Genomic DNA, 20315 nt, shown 5'->3' with positions numbered 1-20315 from the left:
GTGCTTCCCTGTTTTCAATTTCAGTGTGTGTGTGCGTGCTTGCATGTGCAGATATGTGTGTGTGTCAGGGTTTCCGTTAAGAAAGTGTGGAGCCGGACATTTGACCGGCAGCATTTTAATTTACCGGAAGTGTAAGAAATTTACTGGGACCATATGCATTGTGTGTCCACCCACTGTTCTCAGAATGACAGAAATACCATTCAGCTTAAGGTAATTCATCTTAACAGAACATGCAACTCTGATGCCGCAGCATGCGATTTGAAGATTAAAATCATTCAGAATAGGCTACTACACCGGAAAGCATGATTTGGCCACAGAGGATCATTAGCTTCTTAAGAAAAAAAATGGTGGATCGTTTTAAACCGCATTGCCTAGGTTACAGTCGGAAGGGCCCGTAATTTTGGGCAGAGCGCGCAGAAAATACCAAGTAGATGATTGAGTTGCGACTGTCAGTGAAAAGCAGAGAGACCCAGCCAGGCAAACCGCAATATTTAAAAATTCAATAGCGGAAAAAAAGTTTGGAAAACAAACGACTATTGCTGTAAAGAGAAGACAATGAAAAGACTCCAATCTGTCTTACTTCTCAAAATTCTGAACTTAATTGATTGGAAAGTATTGGCACCAGCGGAGAACTTCGACCATATCCCCATTGCATGTGTATATACACGGTCTTTATCATTAGGTCAATGCCACTTTGCTTGTATTTGGACAATAATTTCCCCCTCCAGGTCAGATGTATTTGTCTCCCCTTTTCGTAGGCCGATGATATGAATCAGACAGCGTTGTTTTCATTGATCTGTTTGTCAGTGTCAGCAGAGTAGGCTACCCTGTCATTTTTGTCATAGATAAAAAAATATTCAGCTAATGTCTCCGAATAAAGTGTAGTAGAATTGCATGAAATGTGTCTAATAAAGGCCACATTTTCCTGTGCAAAGAAAGGAGAAGAAATGTAGGTTTTCTGATCTGATGCCAAGGTTACTCTAAACCACTACGCGGTGCAGTCTTTTTTGAGAACAGTGATTGTATAACGCAATCTGAAAGTATTCAGACCCCTTGACTTTTTCCACATTTTGTTACCTTACAGCCTTATTCTAAAATGTATAAAAATAAAACACATCTTATTAATCCACACACACTACCTAATAATGAAAAGCGAAAACAGGTTTTTAGAAATGTTTGTAAATGTATTAAAAATAAGACACATACCTTAGTTACATAAGTATGCAGACCCTTTGCTATGAGACTCGAAATTGAGATCAGATGCTTCCTGTTTCCATTGATCATCCTTCAGCTGTTTCTACAAATTGTTTGGAATCTACTTGTGGTAAATTCAACTCATTGGACATTATTTGGAAAGGCACACACCTGTTTATATAAGGTCTCACAGTTGACAGTGCATGTCAGAGCAAAAACCAAGCAGACCATGAGAAACAAGATTCTCTGGTCTGATGAAACCAAGATTGAACACTTTGGCCTGAATGACAAGCGTCACGTCTGGAGGAAACCTGGCACAGTCTCTACGGTGAAGCATGGTGGTGGCAGCCTCATGCTGTGGGGATGTTTTTCAGCGGCAGGGACTGGGAGACTCGTCAGGATCGAGGGAATTATAAACGGAGCAAAGTACAGAGAGATCCTTGATGAAAACTTGCTCCAGAGCGCTCAGCGCTGGAGAGAGCTCAAAATAGCTGTGCAGCGACGCTCTCCATACAACATGACAGAGCTTGAGAGGATCTGCAGAGAAGAGTGGGAGAAACTCACCAAATATAGGTGTGCCAAGCTTGAAGCGTCATACCCAAGAAGACTTGAGGCTGTAATCGCTGCTTCAACAAAAAAGGGGCAGTAAAGGGTCTGAATACTAATATAAATGTGATATTCCAATTTGCAAAATAAATAAAGCTTTTTATGGGGTATTGTGTGTAGATTGATGAGGGGGAAATAACAATTGAATCCATTTTTAATAAGGCTGTAAAATGTGGAAAAAGTCCAGGGGTCTGAATACTTTCCGAATGCACTGTATATACAAAAGTATGTGGAACCCCTAAAAATGTGTGGATTCGGCTATTTCAGCCACACCCATTCCTGACAGGTGTATAAAATCGAGCACACAGCCATGCAATCTCTATATTGGCAGTAGAATGGCTTTACTGAAGAGCTCAGTGACTTTCAACGTGGAACCGTCATAAGATGCCACCTTTCCAACAAGTCAGTTCGTTAAATTTCTGCCCTGCTAGAGCTGCTATGATCAACAGTAAGTGCTGTCATTGGCTAGGAGCAGCAACGGCTCAGCCGCGAAGTGGTAGGCCACACAAGCTCACAGAATGGGACCGGCGAGTGCTAAGCATGTAGCACGTAAAAATGGTTTGTCCTATGTTGCAACACTCACTACCAAGTTCCAAACTGTCTCTGGATGCAACGTCAGCACAATAACTGTTTGTCGGGAGCTTCATGAAAAGTGTTTCCATGGCCGAGCAGCCGCGGCAGGTAACCTAGTGGTTAGAGCGTTGGGCCAGTAACCGAAAGGTTGGTGGATCGAGTCCCCGAGCTGACAAGGTAAAAATATGTCGTTCTGTCCCTGAACAAGGCAGTTAACACACTGTTCCTAGGCCGTCATTGTGGCTTGGATTTCCCTTCACTGGAACTAAGGGGCCTAGCCCGAACCATGAAAAACAGCCACAGACCATTATTCCTCCTCCACCAAACTTTACAGTTGGCACTATTTCCTGGCATCCACCAAACCCAGATGTGTCCGTCGGCCTGCCAGATGGTGAAGTGTGATTCATCACTCCAGAGAAAACGTTTCCACTGCTCCAGAGTCCAATGGTGGTGAGCTTGGAATTGTGATATTAGGCATTGGTTTTTAATTTTTAATTGAACCTTTATTTAACTAGGCAAGTCAGTTAAGAACAAATTCTTATTTACAATGATGGCCTAAGAACAGTGGGTTAACTGCCTTGTTCAGGGGCAAAACGACAGATGTTTACCTTGTCAGCTCGGGGATTAGATCTAGCAACCTTTCGGTTACTGGCCCAACGCTCTAACCACTAGGCTACCTGCTGTCCCTTGTTGGTTTGCTTGTTTTGATTACTGATCAAATACTCTGAATGTGTTCGTACTGTATGTGTCTATGCACAAGTGTGAAATCAAAGGTATGTACCTTAGGAGGCTGTGTCTAATTAATATCATACGTACAGACAGACAGACTCAGGAGCCTCCCCTTCCTTTCCATCTTCCCCTTCACAACTAAGCTCTATACGTCTTCCCCTTGAACCCAGGACCCAAAGGAGAGGAAGTAAACAGACTCCGTTTCAGAGGTTTATTTTTGTCACTTCTGCCGCCACCCTGCCTGGCACGCTGTGTGGCCCCAGTGGGGGTCATGGCATAGGTGGGTCTGTGTGTGTGAGTGAGACGGGAAGTTGGCTTTTTAAATCTCCCAGCTCAGCATTTACCTCAGCATGTTCCTCCTGTTACTGACAGCAGCTGCTGCACTAACAGATGCATCATAGAGACTCTCTCTGTCTCTGTGTGTGTGTCACACTAAAATGCAAACGCCCACAGCGACCTTTAATCTCCAACCTTCCGCCCTCTGTTACGGCTCACAAAGAAAGCCATGCTGAGGGTCCACTGGCACACAGTGTGTCTGAGTTTTACTGTGGCCGAGACTGTGGCAGCTTAATAGCAGATGAAGTGTTCCTAAGGACAGTGGTGCTTTTCTCTCTGAGTGAGAGGCAGCCAGACAGACAGCAGAGAGACTGGTGGAAGGAGGCCAGGGTGGTCCTCCATCTTGGCACCATTACCACAGGATAAGCTGCTTAATCAGACAGCCCCAAGATGAGTGCGTGTTTAAGTGTTAGTGTTCTCTGGGGAGACGGAGAGTGGGGCCCCTTTTAAAGTCCCCTTGGTGCATCTTAACACTACTGTCATTTTCCTAAGATTTACTGAGGACAAAGTTAATTGTTTGGAAAATATTTTTGTCTTGACCTTGCCTTTGTGTAAGTGGAATACAATTGGTTTCAAACTCTTATACTCACAAGGCCTTATAACTCTGCTGTGGCCTCTGTTCAAATTGAAGTTCTCTTGAGCTGTTTTGTGGGGTTGTTTTTCACAGTGCCTTCTATAAGAACCGTACATAATGAATAAAGCTCTGTCTTTGGCTATGAAATATTCATTACTGCTACTTTATGACCCTCCTAACAAGGGTTGTCCAGCCACTGAATGGAATTCAGGTCTTGTTATGTATAAGCACAGGGAAGTGACCGTTGCCTACATTATTTATCTTTATAAACTGGTTGGTTCGAGCCCTGAATACTGATTGGCTGACAGCCGTGGTATATCAGACCGTATACCATGAGTATGACAAAACATACATTTTTTAATTACACTGGTAACCAGTTTATAATAGCAATAAGGCACCTCGGGTGTTTGTGGTATATGGACAATATACCACGGCTAAGGGCTGTATCCAGGCACTCTGCGTTGTGTCGTGCTTACGAACAGCCCTTAGGCGTGTTATGTTGGCCATATACCACACCCCCCCGGGCCTTATTGCTTAAGTAACCACTGCCTGACTAGCTTTGCAAACAGAGCCATTACCTCTGAATCCATTTATTGACTCAAGGGGCAGATTTGACAATGTATCATATGTGTTTAGATAGGCTTGTCAAAGTGGTGGAGTATGTATTTACAAAGCGATGGTTTTACGCGCTCTTGCCCTTTCCAAGGTACCTCCCTGGGTTTTGTAGAAGTTGGGTTATGGCAATAAACATGGGTGTTTGGACTGCAGTAATGACCCCTGGCTCATAAACCAAGCCAGATGATCAAATGTCACCTACCACAATCACCCTCATGCATGGTACTCTGACTCCCCATAGTCTGCCCTCAGTTCCCTGCCTGCTTTTTCAGAACATTGTCTTTGTAGTGGTTGGCTTGACAAACAGGGTTAAATGAAGGATTTGTTGAGTTTTACACACACCTGACTGGGGTTGCTAAAGACCACTTGTGACTTGGATCATATTTTTCAAGCCTCTATTAGGTCCGAGCTGCCCTCTCCCTTCTTTTAGTAGCATTCAAGTTGTTCTGGGCTGTCTGTAGCTTACTAAATCCCCTGCTGCCCAGTACACAGACAGACACATGGCTCCTGCCCCGGAGCAGAACAGAGAGGTATCGTCAGACAGGGCTGTCAGGGGAAATCACCTCATCATAACCAGGGAGAGGACAGCACCTGAAGCAGCACACAGCAGTGTCACCTCAGATAGCACCTCTACAAGCGACTTCTCAGGACACTCCTCCCTGGCCCAAAATAACCCTCAGGGATGATGTTATTAACAGTCTGTGATAGGACTGTGATGTCTTTGGCAAAGTGACATATCTCTTGTTAAGCTCATTGTTTTCTGTCTTCCATTCTTCTCTCTATCCCCTCTCTTACCTCCCCCTCTCTCTCTCTCCCCCTCTCTGTTACTCCCCCTTTCTCTTTCTCTCCCATTGTTGCAGTTGCGACTCCGAGAACCGTTACCTTGGCAACCCCCTCAGAGGAACGTGTTACTGTAAGTATCCCACCTCTGTAGCCCCACCTGAGTCTCTATTGTATTTTCGTCCTCCAGATCTTGCCGTGGTCCTATTTTTTCCCTTTCATTTTTTACACAAACACACACACACACACAAACACACAGGCGTGCGCGCACCTGGTCAGTTGCAGTATCTCACACAACTGCACATCTCTGTGACCTTTGCCCTGCACTGAGGGTGGGCTAAGCAGATGGTAGCATTTACTCTGTGGCAGGCGTATGGCAGTAATCAACTGCAGCTTTGTCTGGCTCTAAACTTGATTTTACAGATTTGTAGCTGGAGATGGTAGCAGGGTTTAGAGGGACCTCTGTCTCCAGATGTCAATGTCAGACCACTGGCCTCATATTGATTTGAATCATTTGCAGCAAATGTGTGGTTTTTCAAGTTAAAGTACATGGGGGGAATGTTTTACTGAAAACAGATTCTCGCTGACATCATCCGGTAGAAGTTGGTACACTAACCACGGTTGTAAGTGTAGCTGTTTAGGAACAAAGTTCAAGTACTGTCACTTCCAATAGTAATCCAGTTGAGTTTAGTCATTAATTAGTGTAGTTCTATGAGAGATAGTAATCCAGTTTAGTGTAGTCATGAATTAGTGTAATTCTATATGAGAGATAGTAATCCAGTTTAGTGTAGTCATGAATTAGTGTAGTTATATATGAGAGATAGTAATCCAGTTTAGTGTAGTCATGAATTCAAATCAAATCAAATTTTATTTGTCACATACACATGGTTAGCAGATGTTAATGCGAGTGTAGCGAAATGCTTGTGCTTCTAGTTCCGACAATGCAGTAATAACCAACAAGTAATCTAACTAACAATTCCAAAACTACTGTCTTATACACAGTGTAAGGGGATAAAGAATATGTACATAAGGATATATGAATGAGTGATGGTACAGAGCAGCATAGGCAAGATACAGTAGCTGATATCGAGTACAGTATATACATATGAGATGAGTATGTAAACAAAGTGGCATAGTTAAAGTGGCTAGTGATACATGTATTACATAAGGATGCAGTCGATGATATAGAGTACAGTATATACGTATGCATATGAGATGAATAATGTAGGGTATGTAAACATTATATAAGGTAGCATTGTTTAAAGTGGCTAGTGATATATTTACATCATTTCCCATCAATTCCCATTATTAAAGTGGCTGGAGTTGAGTCAGTATCAGTGTCAGTGTGTTGGCAGCAGCCACTCAATGTTAGTGGTGGCTGTTTAACAGTCTGATGGCCTTGAGATAGAAGCTGTTTTTCAGTCTCTCGGTCCCAGCTTTGATGCACCTGTACTGACCTCGCCTTCTGGAGGATAGCGGGGTGAACAGGCAGTGGCTCGGGTGGTTGATGTCGTTGATGATCTTTATGGCCTTCCTGTAACATCGGGTGGTGTAGGTGTCCTGGAGGGCAGGTAGTTTGCCCCCGGTGATGCGTTGTGCAGACCTCACTACCCTCTGGAGAGCCTTACGGTTGAGGGCGGAGCAGTTGCCGTACCTGGCGGTGATACAGCCCGCCAGGATGCTCTCGATTGTGCATCTGTAGAAGTTTGTGCTTTTGGTGACAAGCCGAATTTCTTCAGCCTCCTGAGGTTGAAGAGGCGCTGCTGCGCCTTCTTCACAATGCTGTCTGTGTGAGTGGACCAATTCAGTTTGTCTGTGATGTGTATGCCGAGGAACTTAAAACTTGCTACCCTCTCCACTACTGTTCCATCGATGTGGATAGGGGGGTGTTCCCTCTGCTGTTTCCTGAAGTCCACAATCATCTCCTTAGTTTTGTTGACGTTGAGTGTGAGGTTGTTTTCCTGACACCACACTCCGAGGGCCCTCACCTCCTCCCTGTAGGCCGTCTCGTCGTTGTTGGTAATCAAGCCTACCACTGTTGTGTCGTCCGCAAACTTGATGATTGAGTTGGAGGCGTGCGTGGCCACGCAGTCGTGGGTGAACAGGGAGTACAGGAGAGGGCTCAGAACGCACCCTTGTGGGGCCCCAGTGTTGAGGATCAGCGGGGAGGAGATGTTGTTGCCTACCCTCACCACCTGGGGGCGGCCCGTCAGGAAGTCGAGTACCCAGTTGCACAGGGCGGGGTCGAGACCCAGGGTCTCGAGCTTGATGACGAGCTTGGAGGGTGCTATGGTGTTGAATGCCGAGCTGTAGTCGATGAACAGCATTCTCACATAGGTATTCCTCTTGTCCAGATGGGTTAGGGCAGTGTGCAGTGTGGTTGAGATTGCATCGTCTGTGGACCTATTTGGGCGGTAAGCAAATTGGAGTGGGTCTAGGGTGTCAGGTAGGGTGGAGGTGATATGGTCCTTGACTAGTCTCTCAAAGCACTTCATGATGACGGATGTGAGTGCTACGGGGCGGTAGTCGTTTAGCTCAGTTACCTTAGCTTTCTTGGGAACAGGAACAATGGTGGCCCTCTTGAAGCATGTGGGAACAGCAGACTGGTATAGGGATTGATTGAATATGTCCGTAAACACACCGGCCAGCTGGTCTGCGCATGCTCTGATTAGTGTAGTTATATATGAGAGATAGTAATCCAGTTTAGTGTAGTCATGAATTAGTGTAATTCTATATGAGAGATAGTAATCCAGTTTAGTGTAGTCATGAATTAGTGTAATTCTATATGAGAGATAGTAATCCAGTTTAGTGTAGTCATGAATTAGTGTAATTCTATATGAGAGATAGTAATCCAGTTTAGTGTAGTCATGAATTAGTGTAATTCTATATGAGAGATAGTAATCCAGTTTAGTGTAGTCATGAATTAGTGTAATTCTATATGAGAGATAGTAATCCAGTTTAGTGTAGTCATGAATTAGTGTAATTCTATATGAGAGATAGTAATCCAGTTTAGTGTAGTCATTAATTAGTGTAGTTCTATGATAGATAGTAATCCAGTTTAGTGTAGTCATGAGTTAGTGTAGTTCTATGAGAGAGGTTGTCAATTGCAACTTTGATGTTAGTGGTCAGAGTTTCTTAGGTCAGGAAGCTTTACTTTTTGAAGCTTTACTTTCACTTACCTAGTTTAAAACTACCACCACAAATTGCATGTATTTGAAACATTCATTTCAATAGTTGATATTCAGTATTGCTTTATCTTTATATTGTCAGATTCTAACCAGCTCTAGAAAGGTTAAATACATGTGCCTGCATCAATCACAGTAACACCCTCTGTCTCCTGTTATTCATGAGAGATTGTGTCTGTTTAGCTGACTGGCATGAGGCATCATGTCTAAGTGAGGAGGGCACTAGATGGCATCCTCGCTGTGCAGTGTACCCACACTTACCAGGGGGACGTGGGTCCGGAATTCACTTCCATCACTATGGTCACCTCGAGAGCTGTCTATCTGTGTAACTCTGTTTGGCTACAGACGGTGTCTCCTGAGGGACATGCCGTATCCTGATCATTCCACTGCGTCGGTTGAGAGGGTTCAAAGTCATTATGAGCTTGTCCATTTGCTCCCTAACACAGCCAAGGGTGCACACAAATACTCAATGTTACATTAGAAAGACATTTGTTTCCTGTGTCCCTTCATCAAACCTCATCTATTAGCATGCCATTCAAATTAGAAAACGACCGATAATCGGCCAAGCTGGTATAGTGACCTTTTCTAGTCTATCGGCTACCGGCCCTTCTCTATCGGCTTCACCGATTAGTCCCGCTACATGGCAAGGCTGCTACTATGCCGCTCACCGCTTGAGCCACGAGCACTGCGCGATGCCAAAGAATATCTAGCTGGGAAAATCAGCAGCAACAAGCTCGCTCATTCTCCAACAGAATGGTGCAGTATTGAGAAAAGGATGAATTGACAAAGTGACAAATCAACCTCCTGTCGCAAATATTAGTTTAATAATAAGGCTTGTGTTGACGTGCCCGGACACGCAAGCTGTAGAACCTTAGGATCTGGCGACCCATGCCAAATCTTTTCAGTCTCCTGAGGGGGAAAATATGTTTTTCGTGCCCTCTTCACAACTTGGTATGTTTGGACCATGATAGTTAATTGGTGATGTGGAGACCAAGGAACTTGAAATTCTCGACCCGCTCCACTACAGCCCTGTCGATGTTAATGGGGGCCTGTTCGGCCTGCCTTTTCCTATAGTCCACGAGCAGCTCCTTTGTCTTGCTCATTGAGGGAGAGGTTGTTGTCCTGGCACCACACTTTGTTGTCCTGGCGCCGGGTCTCTGACCTCCCTATAGGCGGTCTCATCTCATCAGGCCTACCACTGTTGTGTCGTCAACAAACTTAATGATGGTGTTGGAGTCGTGCTTGGCCACGCAGTCGTGGGTGAACAGGGAGTACAGGAGGGGACTAACACGAACCCCTGATGAGTCCCAGTGTTGAGGAACAGCGTGGCAGATGTGTTGTTGGCTACCCTTACCACCTGGGGCGGCGTGTCTGGAAGTCCAGGATATAGTTGCAGAGGGAGGTGTTCACTCCCAGGGTCTTTAGCTTAGTGATGAGCTTTGTGGGTACTATGGTGTTGAAGGCTGAGCTGTAGTCAATGAACAGCATTCTCATGTAGATGTTCCTTTTGTCCAGGTGGGAAAGGGCAGTGTGGAGTGAAATTGAGATTGCATCATCTGTGGCTCTGTTTGGTCGGGATGTGAATTGGTGTGGGTCTATGGTTTCTGGCATGATGGTGTTGATGTGAGCCATGAGTTGTGAAATGTTACATCTACATCTAATTACATCTTCGGTGCAGTGTTTCTCAAGGTCAGAAATGCACAACGTGTTGTCTTATGTAAACAAAGTGGGACCTGCTGGTCAGGTCTGTTTCACTGTTTATACTATTGGATAGAGAGCTATCAACTCAGCTGTTCACCACATGTTAGTGGGCAAATGGACATCATCAAATGAAAACACAACCTTCATTTACCTGTTATGATGCACAGATTTTCCAATCTCCATTTTAGACAAGACCGACTATGACAAAAATGATCCTATTGACACGATCTCGTCAATTTTGGCACTAGAATAACTGTTTCTGACTTGAATCGACGCCACAAAGGTCATTTTCAAAGTGATTTGTTGCTTTTTAAAGGCAGTTACTCTTTAAAGGGTTATGTAGGATCAAATGTTTAGCCCCACTTAAATGCTACTTAGATGGATACCCAATGTCATAACCATGGCTTTGATGTATGCCCAATATGTCATAGTCAATCAAGATTCAAAGCTTTTATCGTGTTGTTTTGCTAAATCATGAGTCCGGCCCTGCCTTTCCTAGAAGCACTGCCAGTGCGGATTTGTTGGACATGTAGGATATGCAGACGTGTGGGATGTGTAAGCTGGGATGTGAATGGGTAGGTTATAGAGACTAATTGTGCCAATTATGCCTAGTGAATCAGGGTGACTGAAGTGTAGCGCACACACCGCCCTCTCTTTGAGTGGATTGATGTTTACTTTGCAGGCTCATTACATGCTAATTATTTAACCATCCGCTAAGGTCAGTTGTGACAAGGCACAACTATCAAGCACAATAACACTAATAATGATAGTGACAGTAATGATGATGAGGCATTACATTTTATTAATGGAGATATTGCTACTGTACGCCTACTACTACTACTACTACTACTTCTACTAATACTTCTACAATTACTGTATGGCTTTACTATGTACTTATTCTACTACTACTACTACTACTTAGTAATTATACTAATGCTAATACTTCCTATCACTGGAGGCTGGTCTAGTTCATTGTGCTGTTGGAGGACCAGTACTGTGGTTCAGCTCAGATGACTTCCTACCAGAATGTAATCATGGCTGATTCTAATGAGGAAGCTGATCGTCAGTAGCTGACCAGGCTGGTGTGGTAATGAGTTGCCCTCACAGTGGAGCAGTGTCAGCTAGCAGGCCCTAATGAAGGAGCCACCAAGTGCGTCCCACCAGCCACACCACCTGCCATTACCAGCCTTTACCCTCAAGCCTCTTTTCATGAGAGGATCAGACACCCTGTACTGACACATAAACACTATCTGACCGGCACTCTGCACTGACTCCTAAACACTATCTGACCGGCACTCTGCACTGACGCGTAAACACTATGTGACAGGCACTCTGCACTGACGCCTAAAGACTATCTGACCGGCACTCTGCCCAGACGCCTAACCAGTGTCAGATAGAGATATTCTCCCCAGAACCAAGCACAGAGGCTTCTCTGTGTTGATCGTCTCTACTTGACAAATTAGACTGTGGTCTGTAGACTATGGTCTGTCCGACTGAGGGAACTATCGCCACCCGAACTAATCCTAGTCATTCTGAGCATACAATTGACTTCTACAATAAATGTCTGAACATTATCAGTCAGGCAATTGGCTCAGACAGCTGAGTGCTACCATCAGACAGCTGAGTGCTACCATCAGACAGCTGAGTGCTACCATCAGACAGCTGAGTGCTACCATCAGACAGCTGAGTAGTACCATCAGACAGCTGAGTGCTATCATCAGACAGCTGAGTGCTACCATCAGACAGCTGAGTGCTACCATCAGACAGCTGAGTGCTACCATCAGACAGCTGAGTGCTACCATCAGACAGCTGAGTAGTACCATCAGACAGCTGAGTAGTACCATCAGACAGCTGAGTGCTATCATCAGAGAGCTGAGTAGGACCATCAGACAGCTGAGTAGTACCATCAGACAGCTGAGTGCTATCATCAGAGAGCTGAGTAGGAAAATCAGACAGCTGAGTAGGACCATCAGACAGCTGAGTAGGACCATCAGACAGCTGAGTAGTACCATCAGACAGCTGAGTGCTACCATCAGACAGCTGAGTAGGAAAATCAGACAGCTGAGTAGGACCATCAGACAGCTGAGTAGTACCATCAGACAGCTGAGTGCTACCATCAGAGAGCTGAGTAGGAAAATCAGACAGCTGAGTAGGACCATCAGACAGCTGAGTAGGACCATCAGACAGCTGAGTAGTACCATCAGACAGCTGAGTGCTACCATCAGAGAGCTGAGTGCTACCATCAGAGAGCTGAGTGCTACCATCAGAGAGCTGAGTGCTACCATCAGAGAGCTGAGTGCTACCATCAGTCAGCTGAGTGCTACCATCAGTCAGCTGAGTGCTACCATCAGACAGCTGAGTGCTACCATCAGACAGCTGAGTGCTACCATCAGACAGCTGAGTGGACCATCAGACAGCTGAGTGCTACCATCAGACAGCTGAGTGCTACCATCAGACAGCTGAGTGCTACCATCAGACAGCTGTACCATCAGTAGTACCATCAGACAGCTGAGTAGTACCATCAGACAGCTGAGTAGTACCATCAGACAGCTGAGTAGTACCATCAGACAGCTGAGTGCTACCATCAGAGAGCTGAGTAGGAAAATCAGACAGCTGAGTAGGACCATCAGACAGCTGAGTGCTATCATCAGGAGCCAGTAGACATCAGACAGCTGAGTAGTACCATCAGACAGCTGAGTGCTATCATCAGAGAGCTGAGTGCTACCATCAGACAGCTGAGTAGCTACCATCAGAGAGCTGAGTGCTACCATCAGAGAGCTGAGTGCTACCATCAGACAGCTGAGTGCTACCATCAGACAGCTGAGTGCTACCATCAGAGAGCTGAGTGCTACCATCAGACAGCTGAGTGCTACCATCAGACAGCTGAGTGCTACCATCAGACAGCTGAGTAGGACCATCAGACAGCTGAGTGCTACCATCAGACAGCTGAGTGCTATCATCAGACAGCTGAGTGCTACCATCAGACAGCTGAGTGCTACCATCAGACAGCTGAGTGCTACCATCAGACAGCTGAGTGCTACCATCAGACAGCTGAGTAGTACCATCAGACAGCTGAGTAGTACCATCAGACAGCTGAGTAGTACCATCAGACAGCTGAGTGCTACCATCAGACAGCTGAGTGCTACCATCAGACAGCTGAGTGCTACCATCAGACAGCTGAGTGCTACCATCAGACAGCTGAGTGCTACCATCAGACAGCTGAGTGCTACCATCAGACAGCTGAGTGCTACCATCAGACAGCTGAGTGCTACCATCAGACAGCTGAGTGCTATCATCAGACAGCTGAGTAGTACCATCAGACAGCTGAGTAGTACCATCAGACAGCTGAGTGCTATCATCAGAGAGCTGAGTAGGACCATCAGACAGCTGAGTAGTACCATCAGACAGCTGAGTGCTATCATCAGAGAGCTGAGTAGGAAAATCAGACAGCTGAGTAGTACCATCAGACAGCTGAGTAGTACCATCAGACAGCTGAGTAGTACCATCAGACAGCTGAGTGCTACCATCAGACAGCTGAGTATTAAAATCAGACAGCTGAGTGCTACCATCAGACAGCTGAGTAGGAACCATCAGACAGCTGAGTAGTACCATCAGACAGCTGAGTGCTACCATCAGAGAGCTGAGTAGTGCTACCATCAGACAGCTGAGTGCTACCATCAGAGAGCTGAGTGCTACCATCAGAGAGCTGAGTGCTACCATCAGAGAGCTGAGTGCTACCATCAGAGAGCTGAGTGCTACCATCAGAGAGCTGAGTGCTACCATCAGAGAGCTGAGTGCTACCATCAGAGAGCTGAGTGCTACCATCAGAGAGCTGAGTGCTACCATCAGAGAGCTGAGTGCTACCATCAGAGAGCTGAGTGCTACCATCAGAGAGCTGAGTGCTACCATCAGAGAGCTGAGTGCTATCATCAGAGAGCTGAGTGCTACCATCAGAGAGCTGAGTGCCATCATCAGAGAGCTGAGTGCTATCATCAGAGAGCTGAGTGCTACCATCAGAGAGCTGAGTGCTACCATCAGACAGCTGAGTAGCCATCATCAGACAGCTGAGTGTATCATCAGACAGCTGAGTGCCATCATCAGACAGCTGAGTGTATCATCAGACAGCTGAGTAGCCATCATCAGACAGCTGAGTGCCATCATCAGACAGCTGAGTAGCCATCATCAGACAGCTGAGTGCCATCATCAGACAGCTGAGTGCTACCATCAGACAGCTGAGTGCCACCATCAGACAGCTGAGTGCCACCATCAGACAGCTGAGTGCTACCATCAGACAGCTGAGTAGGACCATCAGACAGCTGAGTAGGACCATCAGACAGCTGAGTAGTACCATCAGACAGCTGAGTGCCATCATCAGACAGCTGAGTGCCATCATCAGACAGCTGAGTGCCATCATCAGACAGCTGAGTACCATCAGACATACCATCAGACAGCTGAGTGCCACCATCAGACAGCTGAGTGCCATCATCAGACAGCTGAGTGCCATCATCAGACAGCTGAGTGGACCATCAGACAGCTGAGTGCCATCATCAGACAGCTGAGTGCCATCATCAGACAGCTGAGTGCCATCATCAGACAGCTGAGTGCCATCATCAGACAGCTGAGTGCCATCATCAGACAGCTGAGTGCCATCATCAGACAGCTGAGTAGTATCATCAGACAGCTGAGTGCCATCATCAGACAGCTGAGTAGCCATCATCAGACAGCTGAGTGCCATCATCAGACAGCTGAGTGCCATCATCAGACAGCTGAGTGTATCATCAGACAGCTGAGTGCTATCATCAGACAGCTGAGTAGCCATCATCAGACAGCTGAGTGCTACATCATCAGACAGCTGAGTGCCATCATCAGACAGCTGAGTGCTATCATCAGACAGCTGAGTGCCATCATCAGACAGCTGAGTGCCATCATCAGACAGCTGAGTGCTATCATCAGACAGCTGAGTGCCACCATCAGACAGCTGAGTGCCTACCATCAGACAGCTGAGTGCTACCATCAGACAGCTGAGTGCTACCATCAGACAGCTGAGTGTACCATCAGACAGCTGAGTAGTACCATCAGACAGCTGAGTAGTACCATCAGACAGCTGAGTAGTACCATCAGACAGCTGAGTAGTACCATCAGACAGCTGAGTGCTACCATCAGACAGCTGAGTGCTACCATCAGACAGCTGAGTGCTACCATCAGACAGCTGAGTGCTACCATCAGACAGCTGAGTGCTACCATCAGACAGCTGAGTGCTACCATCAGACAGCTGAGTGCTACCATCAGACAGCTGAGTGCTATCATCAGAGAGCTGAGTAGGACCATCAGGCAGCTGAGTAGTACCATCAGGCAGCTGAGTGCTACCATCAGACAGCTGAGTGCTACCATCAGACAGCTGAGTGCTATCATCAGAGAGCTGAGTAGGACCATCAGGCAGCTGAGTAGTACCATCAGGCAGCTGAGTGCTACCATCAGACAGCTGAGTGCTACCATCAGAAGCCCATATTCATAGCTATGCCTCCATCATGGGGTGGCAGGGTAGCCTAGTGGTTAGAGTGTTGGACTAGTAACCGGAAGGTTGCAAGTTCAAACCCCTGAGCTGACAAGAGAGTGCACATACCTGGCTTCCTAGGTCTGATCAAAAGGCATGAAGCAGACTTCTGAATATGAAATGACTTTACAGGTGAGATTTTGCTCTTTTGAATTTCTTTTGTTTCAGACACTGAATAAAGTTACACATTATGCTAATGCCATGACTCATTTATGAAAACTTTTAAAACAGATGGATTTCCTTTTAGTCTTGTGCGGCTCATTTGATGCTTACCTCGCTTTATTTAATTATCTTTTTAAGGTCAAATTTGTCCCCAACGAACATGTTCACTTGCATGTAATGTATGCATGTCAGTTAGATTATCCAAGGGAAATAGTTGTATTGTTTTGCTGATGTCAGTTTTAATTTGCACACTGAGCTTTTGCACCACAGTGGATAATATTATATCAGGCGTGAAATCTAACTTATTGAAACGTGTAGAAAATGATTGTGCAATTTGACAAGTCTTCCACTTTTCATAATGTCATTAATTGTCTTCTCTTCTTCTGGATAACACACACTCTCTCATTACCACAGAAACAAGAGGGGTTCTTTGAGTGGGCACTGCATTGCTCTAAATAACATTGATACGCACAAAACTGGCTCCAAACACCCCAGAAATTGTCTGCTTTTAATTTCCCTGGACTTCTGTGTCCCCTTTACAGAGCATGTGGAACTTTCTGAACTTTACTGACGACCCTTATGGGATAAATCAATAAACAGCAACGTGTGGAGCGGGAGGGAGGGAGGGAGAGAGAGACACACACATCGGCTTTGATCTGATATCTGCTAATTCCGTGACGGCTAAACAAAACCAACTATTTGTCAAACATCATTTCCTTTCGTCTTGCTAAGGCTTGAAATATGTGCTCTGAAAGAATGTCAAATGAAGTCTTCTCTGAACTCTACAGGAGTGTTTTATTGTCAAGTTAGAACGATGACAAACAATTGTTTGTTCTCCTGGTGCGTAAACACATTCATGGCTGATTTAACATCAGTTCATAGAAGCCGTGGAATGGTGCAGTGAATGGCACAGTGTGAGCTTCTGAGGCAGAGACGTGTGGTGTATTCAGCTGTCATTGACAAGTTATGAAGATGGCATTTCCTATTAGGGAGTGGGATTTGGTTGTGATGGCCAGTGTGTGTATAGCACAGGAGGCTGGTGAGGGGAGGAGGGCTCATAATAATGACTGGAATGAAGTGAATGTAATGGTATCGAACACACAAGGAAACCATTCCATTTCAGCCATTGCTATGAGCCCATCCTCCCCAATTACGGTGCCACCAGCCGCCTGTGGTATATAGGCCTTGCTTTTACCCAGTCCACAAGGACAGTATGTATCCCTGCTGTTTTCTAATGCTCCCTGACACTGAATTGATCAGTTCATAGCGTTGACTGCCCATAGAGTGCACATACCTGGCTTCCTAGGTCTGATCAAAAGGCATGAAGGAAACCTGCAGGCTCAGCAACCCCTTGAGGACCTGAGTTCAGTTGTGCACCCCCTGGTTGAACCTGAAATCTTCTAAAGAGTTAATAACAGTGATCTGAAGGGTTAACAGTGAAACGTCCTGCTGAGCATATTGACAATCCACTAGAGACCGTCTCTCACATGGCTCCTCCTAGACACTACCCTCCGAATCAAGGGCTTTCTTCTGAATGGAATCAGACAAGGTGACCTTTCTAGATTCCTGCTGAGGTACAGATGTTAAATGTTCGAAATCCCCGCATTACACCCCACTGTGGCTCGTACTATGAGGCCCTGTCATTGAATAGGACAAACGTTTATAAAAATAGAACTGGCATTGAATCTCAGTGAATATTTTCTATACTGAACAAAAATGTAAACGCAAAATGTGTTGGTCCCAAGTGCTGAATAAAATATCCCCAAAATATTCTACATGCACAAAAAGTTTATTTCTCTCAAATGTTGTGCACACATTTGTTTACAACCCTGTTAGTGAGCATTTATCCTTTGCCAAGATAGTCCATCCATCTGACAGGTGTGGCATATCAAGAAGCTGATTGAACAGCATGATCATTACACAGGTGCACCTTGTACTGGGGACAATAAAAGGCCACTCTAAAATGTGCAGTTTTGTCACACAACACAATGCTACAGATGTCTCAAGTTTTGAGCGAGTGTGCAATTGGCATACTGACTGGAGGAAGGTCCACCAGAGCTGTTCCCGGCTAATTAAATTTTAATTTCTATACCATAAGCCACCTCTAACGTCGTTTTAGAGAATTTGGCAGTACGTCCAACCGGCCTCACAACAGCAGACCACGTGTAACCACGTCAGCCCAGGACCTCCACATCCGGCTTCTTCACCTGCAGGATTGTCTGACCAGCCACCCCGACAGCTGATGAAACTGAGGAGTATTTCTGTCTGTAATAAAGCCCTTTTGTGGAGAAAAACGTATTCTGATTGGCTGTGGGTGGGCCTATGCCCTCCCAGGCCCACCCATGGCTGTGCCCCTGCCCAGTCATGTGTAATCCATAGATTAGGGCCTAATGAATTTATTGCAATTGACTGCCTTACATGAACTAAACCTAGTAAAATCATTGAAATTGTTGCATGTTACGTTTTATATTTTTGTTCAGTATATTAGTGGTACATATTAGTGTCATATAGATCTTCCTCTACTCTTGTTTGCGCTGATTGCAATACTGCATTATTGATATGAAAATGAAGGTAGCCACATGCACTTGTGGTCTGTTTCTTGGGTAACTCTTCCGGCTGGGGTTCTTCAGACTGTGTGTCCCTGCACTTTAAGAAGACGGTCCCTGATCTGCTGTTTGTCTCCCTGTCCCTGCAGATAACCTGCTGATTGACTACCAGTTCACCTTCAGCCTTCTCCAGGAGGATGACCACCACTACACCGCCATCAACTTCATGGCCACTCCTGAACAGGTCAGTCACTACACAGAGGTGTCAGACACCATGGGCCCGAGGGACAGGTCTCATGTAGCCTTTCTGTTATATATTTAATGCATCTATTTCGCTGTGAAACAGAGAACACACATTAGCATCATTCCAAGTCAATACGTGTGTTTGACCTCCTTTTGTGTTCATATTTTACAGAGCAACAAGAACCTGGACATGTCCATCAATGCGTCCAACAACTTCAACCTCAACATCACCTGGTCTATTGGATCAACAGGTAACTTGTCTTGTTAGATTGTCATTTGCCATAGAGTGGATCAATATGTGCCATAGTGACTGTTTATTTGACAACATGTTGAGGGCTTTCCCTCTCATTTGATTCTATTGTCCACCTTTGCTACACTCACTACGGTCTACGGCAGATATCCCCCACTCAGCGTCAGACAGCGTACATCCCCTGCGCTACAGAATCCAATGTAGGACGTTATTCACCTAGGATGGGAAAGAAACTCATATAATCTCTCTTTGTCATCTTTTCCAGAGGGAATGGTACTTTTGTTGTTCTGGTCCGTGTCCCTCATTAGACAAGAATGTCTGTAGGGGAATGCCCCTCTTGACAAATGTAGGGGAGATAGTTTTTAATTATGGCATTGGTGTTTTTGTGTGATTTCAATTAAGATACAACTTTGCCCAGTCTGTACCGGGCCCAGATTTATTTATTTTTTAACTTGATTTGAGAAGAAAATTCAGGGCTTGAATATATGTGCAGAGCAATTAGAGTGAGTGTGTTATGTCACTGATAAATTGGTTGGGGTCATCTTTTATTAAAGCTGTCCCAAAGTCTGGCCTGTTAATGCAGTATTCTTGATACGTCTTCATTTTGGACCACTTAAAATATAAATGCATGTCTGTTTTTTTAAAGAAAGTACATTTCCACTCTCCTTATATATTTTCAAGCTTCTTTTGGACAGCTCAAAAATGACAAGGGGATACGTAGTTGAAGATGGGAGAAAGTTGGAAGGGTCCACTCAGGGAGTGTTACCGCTCATAGTTCTACCACAAAATGTACATGCATCTACAGTATAATGTATGCTCTGAAACTGTCATTGTACTGGACTCACTCTAGACTCACTATAATTGTGAATGCCAGTGGTGGGTAAAGTACTCAATTGTCATACTTCAGTAAAAGTAAAGATTACTTCATAGAAAATGACTCAAGTAAAAGTCTAAAAGTATTTGGTTTTAAATGTACTTAAGTATCAAAAGTAAATGGAACTTATAAAATGTACTGAAGTATCAAAAGTAAAAGTATAAACCATTTCAAATTCCGTATACTAAGCAAACCAGATAGGACAATTTTTAAATTTGTTTTATTGACGGATAGCCAGGGGCACACTCCGACACTCACCCATAATTTACAAACGAAGCATTTGTGTTTTGTGAGTCCGCCAGATCAGAGGCAGTAGAGATGACCAGGGATGTTCTCTTGATAATTGTGTGATTTCGACCATTTCCTGTCAAAATGTAACGAGTACTTTTGGGT

At 45.1% G+C, this 20315-nt stretch overlaps 1 protein-coding gene across 2 annotated transcripts in view; it reads left to right on the top strand.

Moving 5' to 3' along the window:
- Nucleotides 1-20315, top strand: part of LOC112253122 (attractin-like protein 1) — a 385056-nt gene that overhangs the window by 189418 nt on the left and 175323 nt on the right. For both annotated transcript variants that reach the window (XM_024425061.2, XM_024425060.2), the window contains 3 exons: nucleotides 5488-5540; nucleotides 18705-18799; nucleotides 18971-19049. In XM_024425061.2, the coding sequence (XP_024280829.1) occupies nucleotides 5488-5540; nucleotides 18705-18799; nucleotides 18971-19049 (227 nt within the window). The remainder of the gene's footprint in view (nucleotides 1-5487; nucleotides 5541-18704; nucleotides 18800-18970; nucleotides 19050-20315) is intronic.

The sequence above is a fragment of the Oncorhynchus tshawytscha genome, linkage group LG06 (genome assembly GCF_018296145.1).
Source record: "Oncorhynchus tshawytscha isolate Ot180627B linkage group LG06, Otsh_v2.0, whole genome shotgun sequence".
NCBI lineage: Eukaryota > Metazoa > Chordata > Actinopteri > Salmoniformes > Salmonidae > Oncorhynchus > Oncorhynchus tshawytscha.
This window is presented reverse-complemented; position numbering and strand designations above follow the sequence as displayed.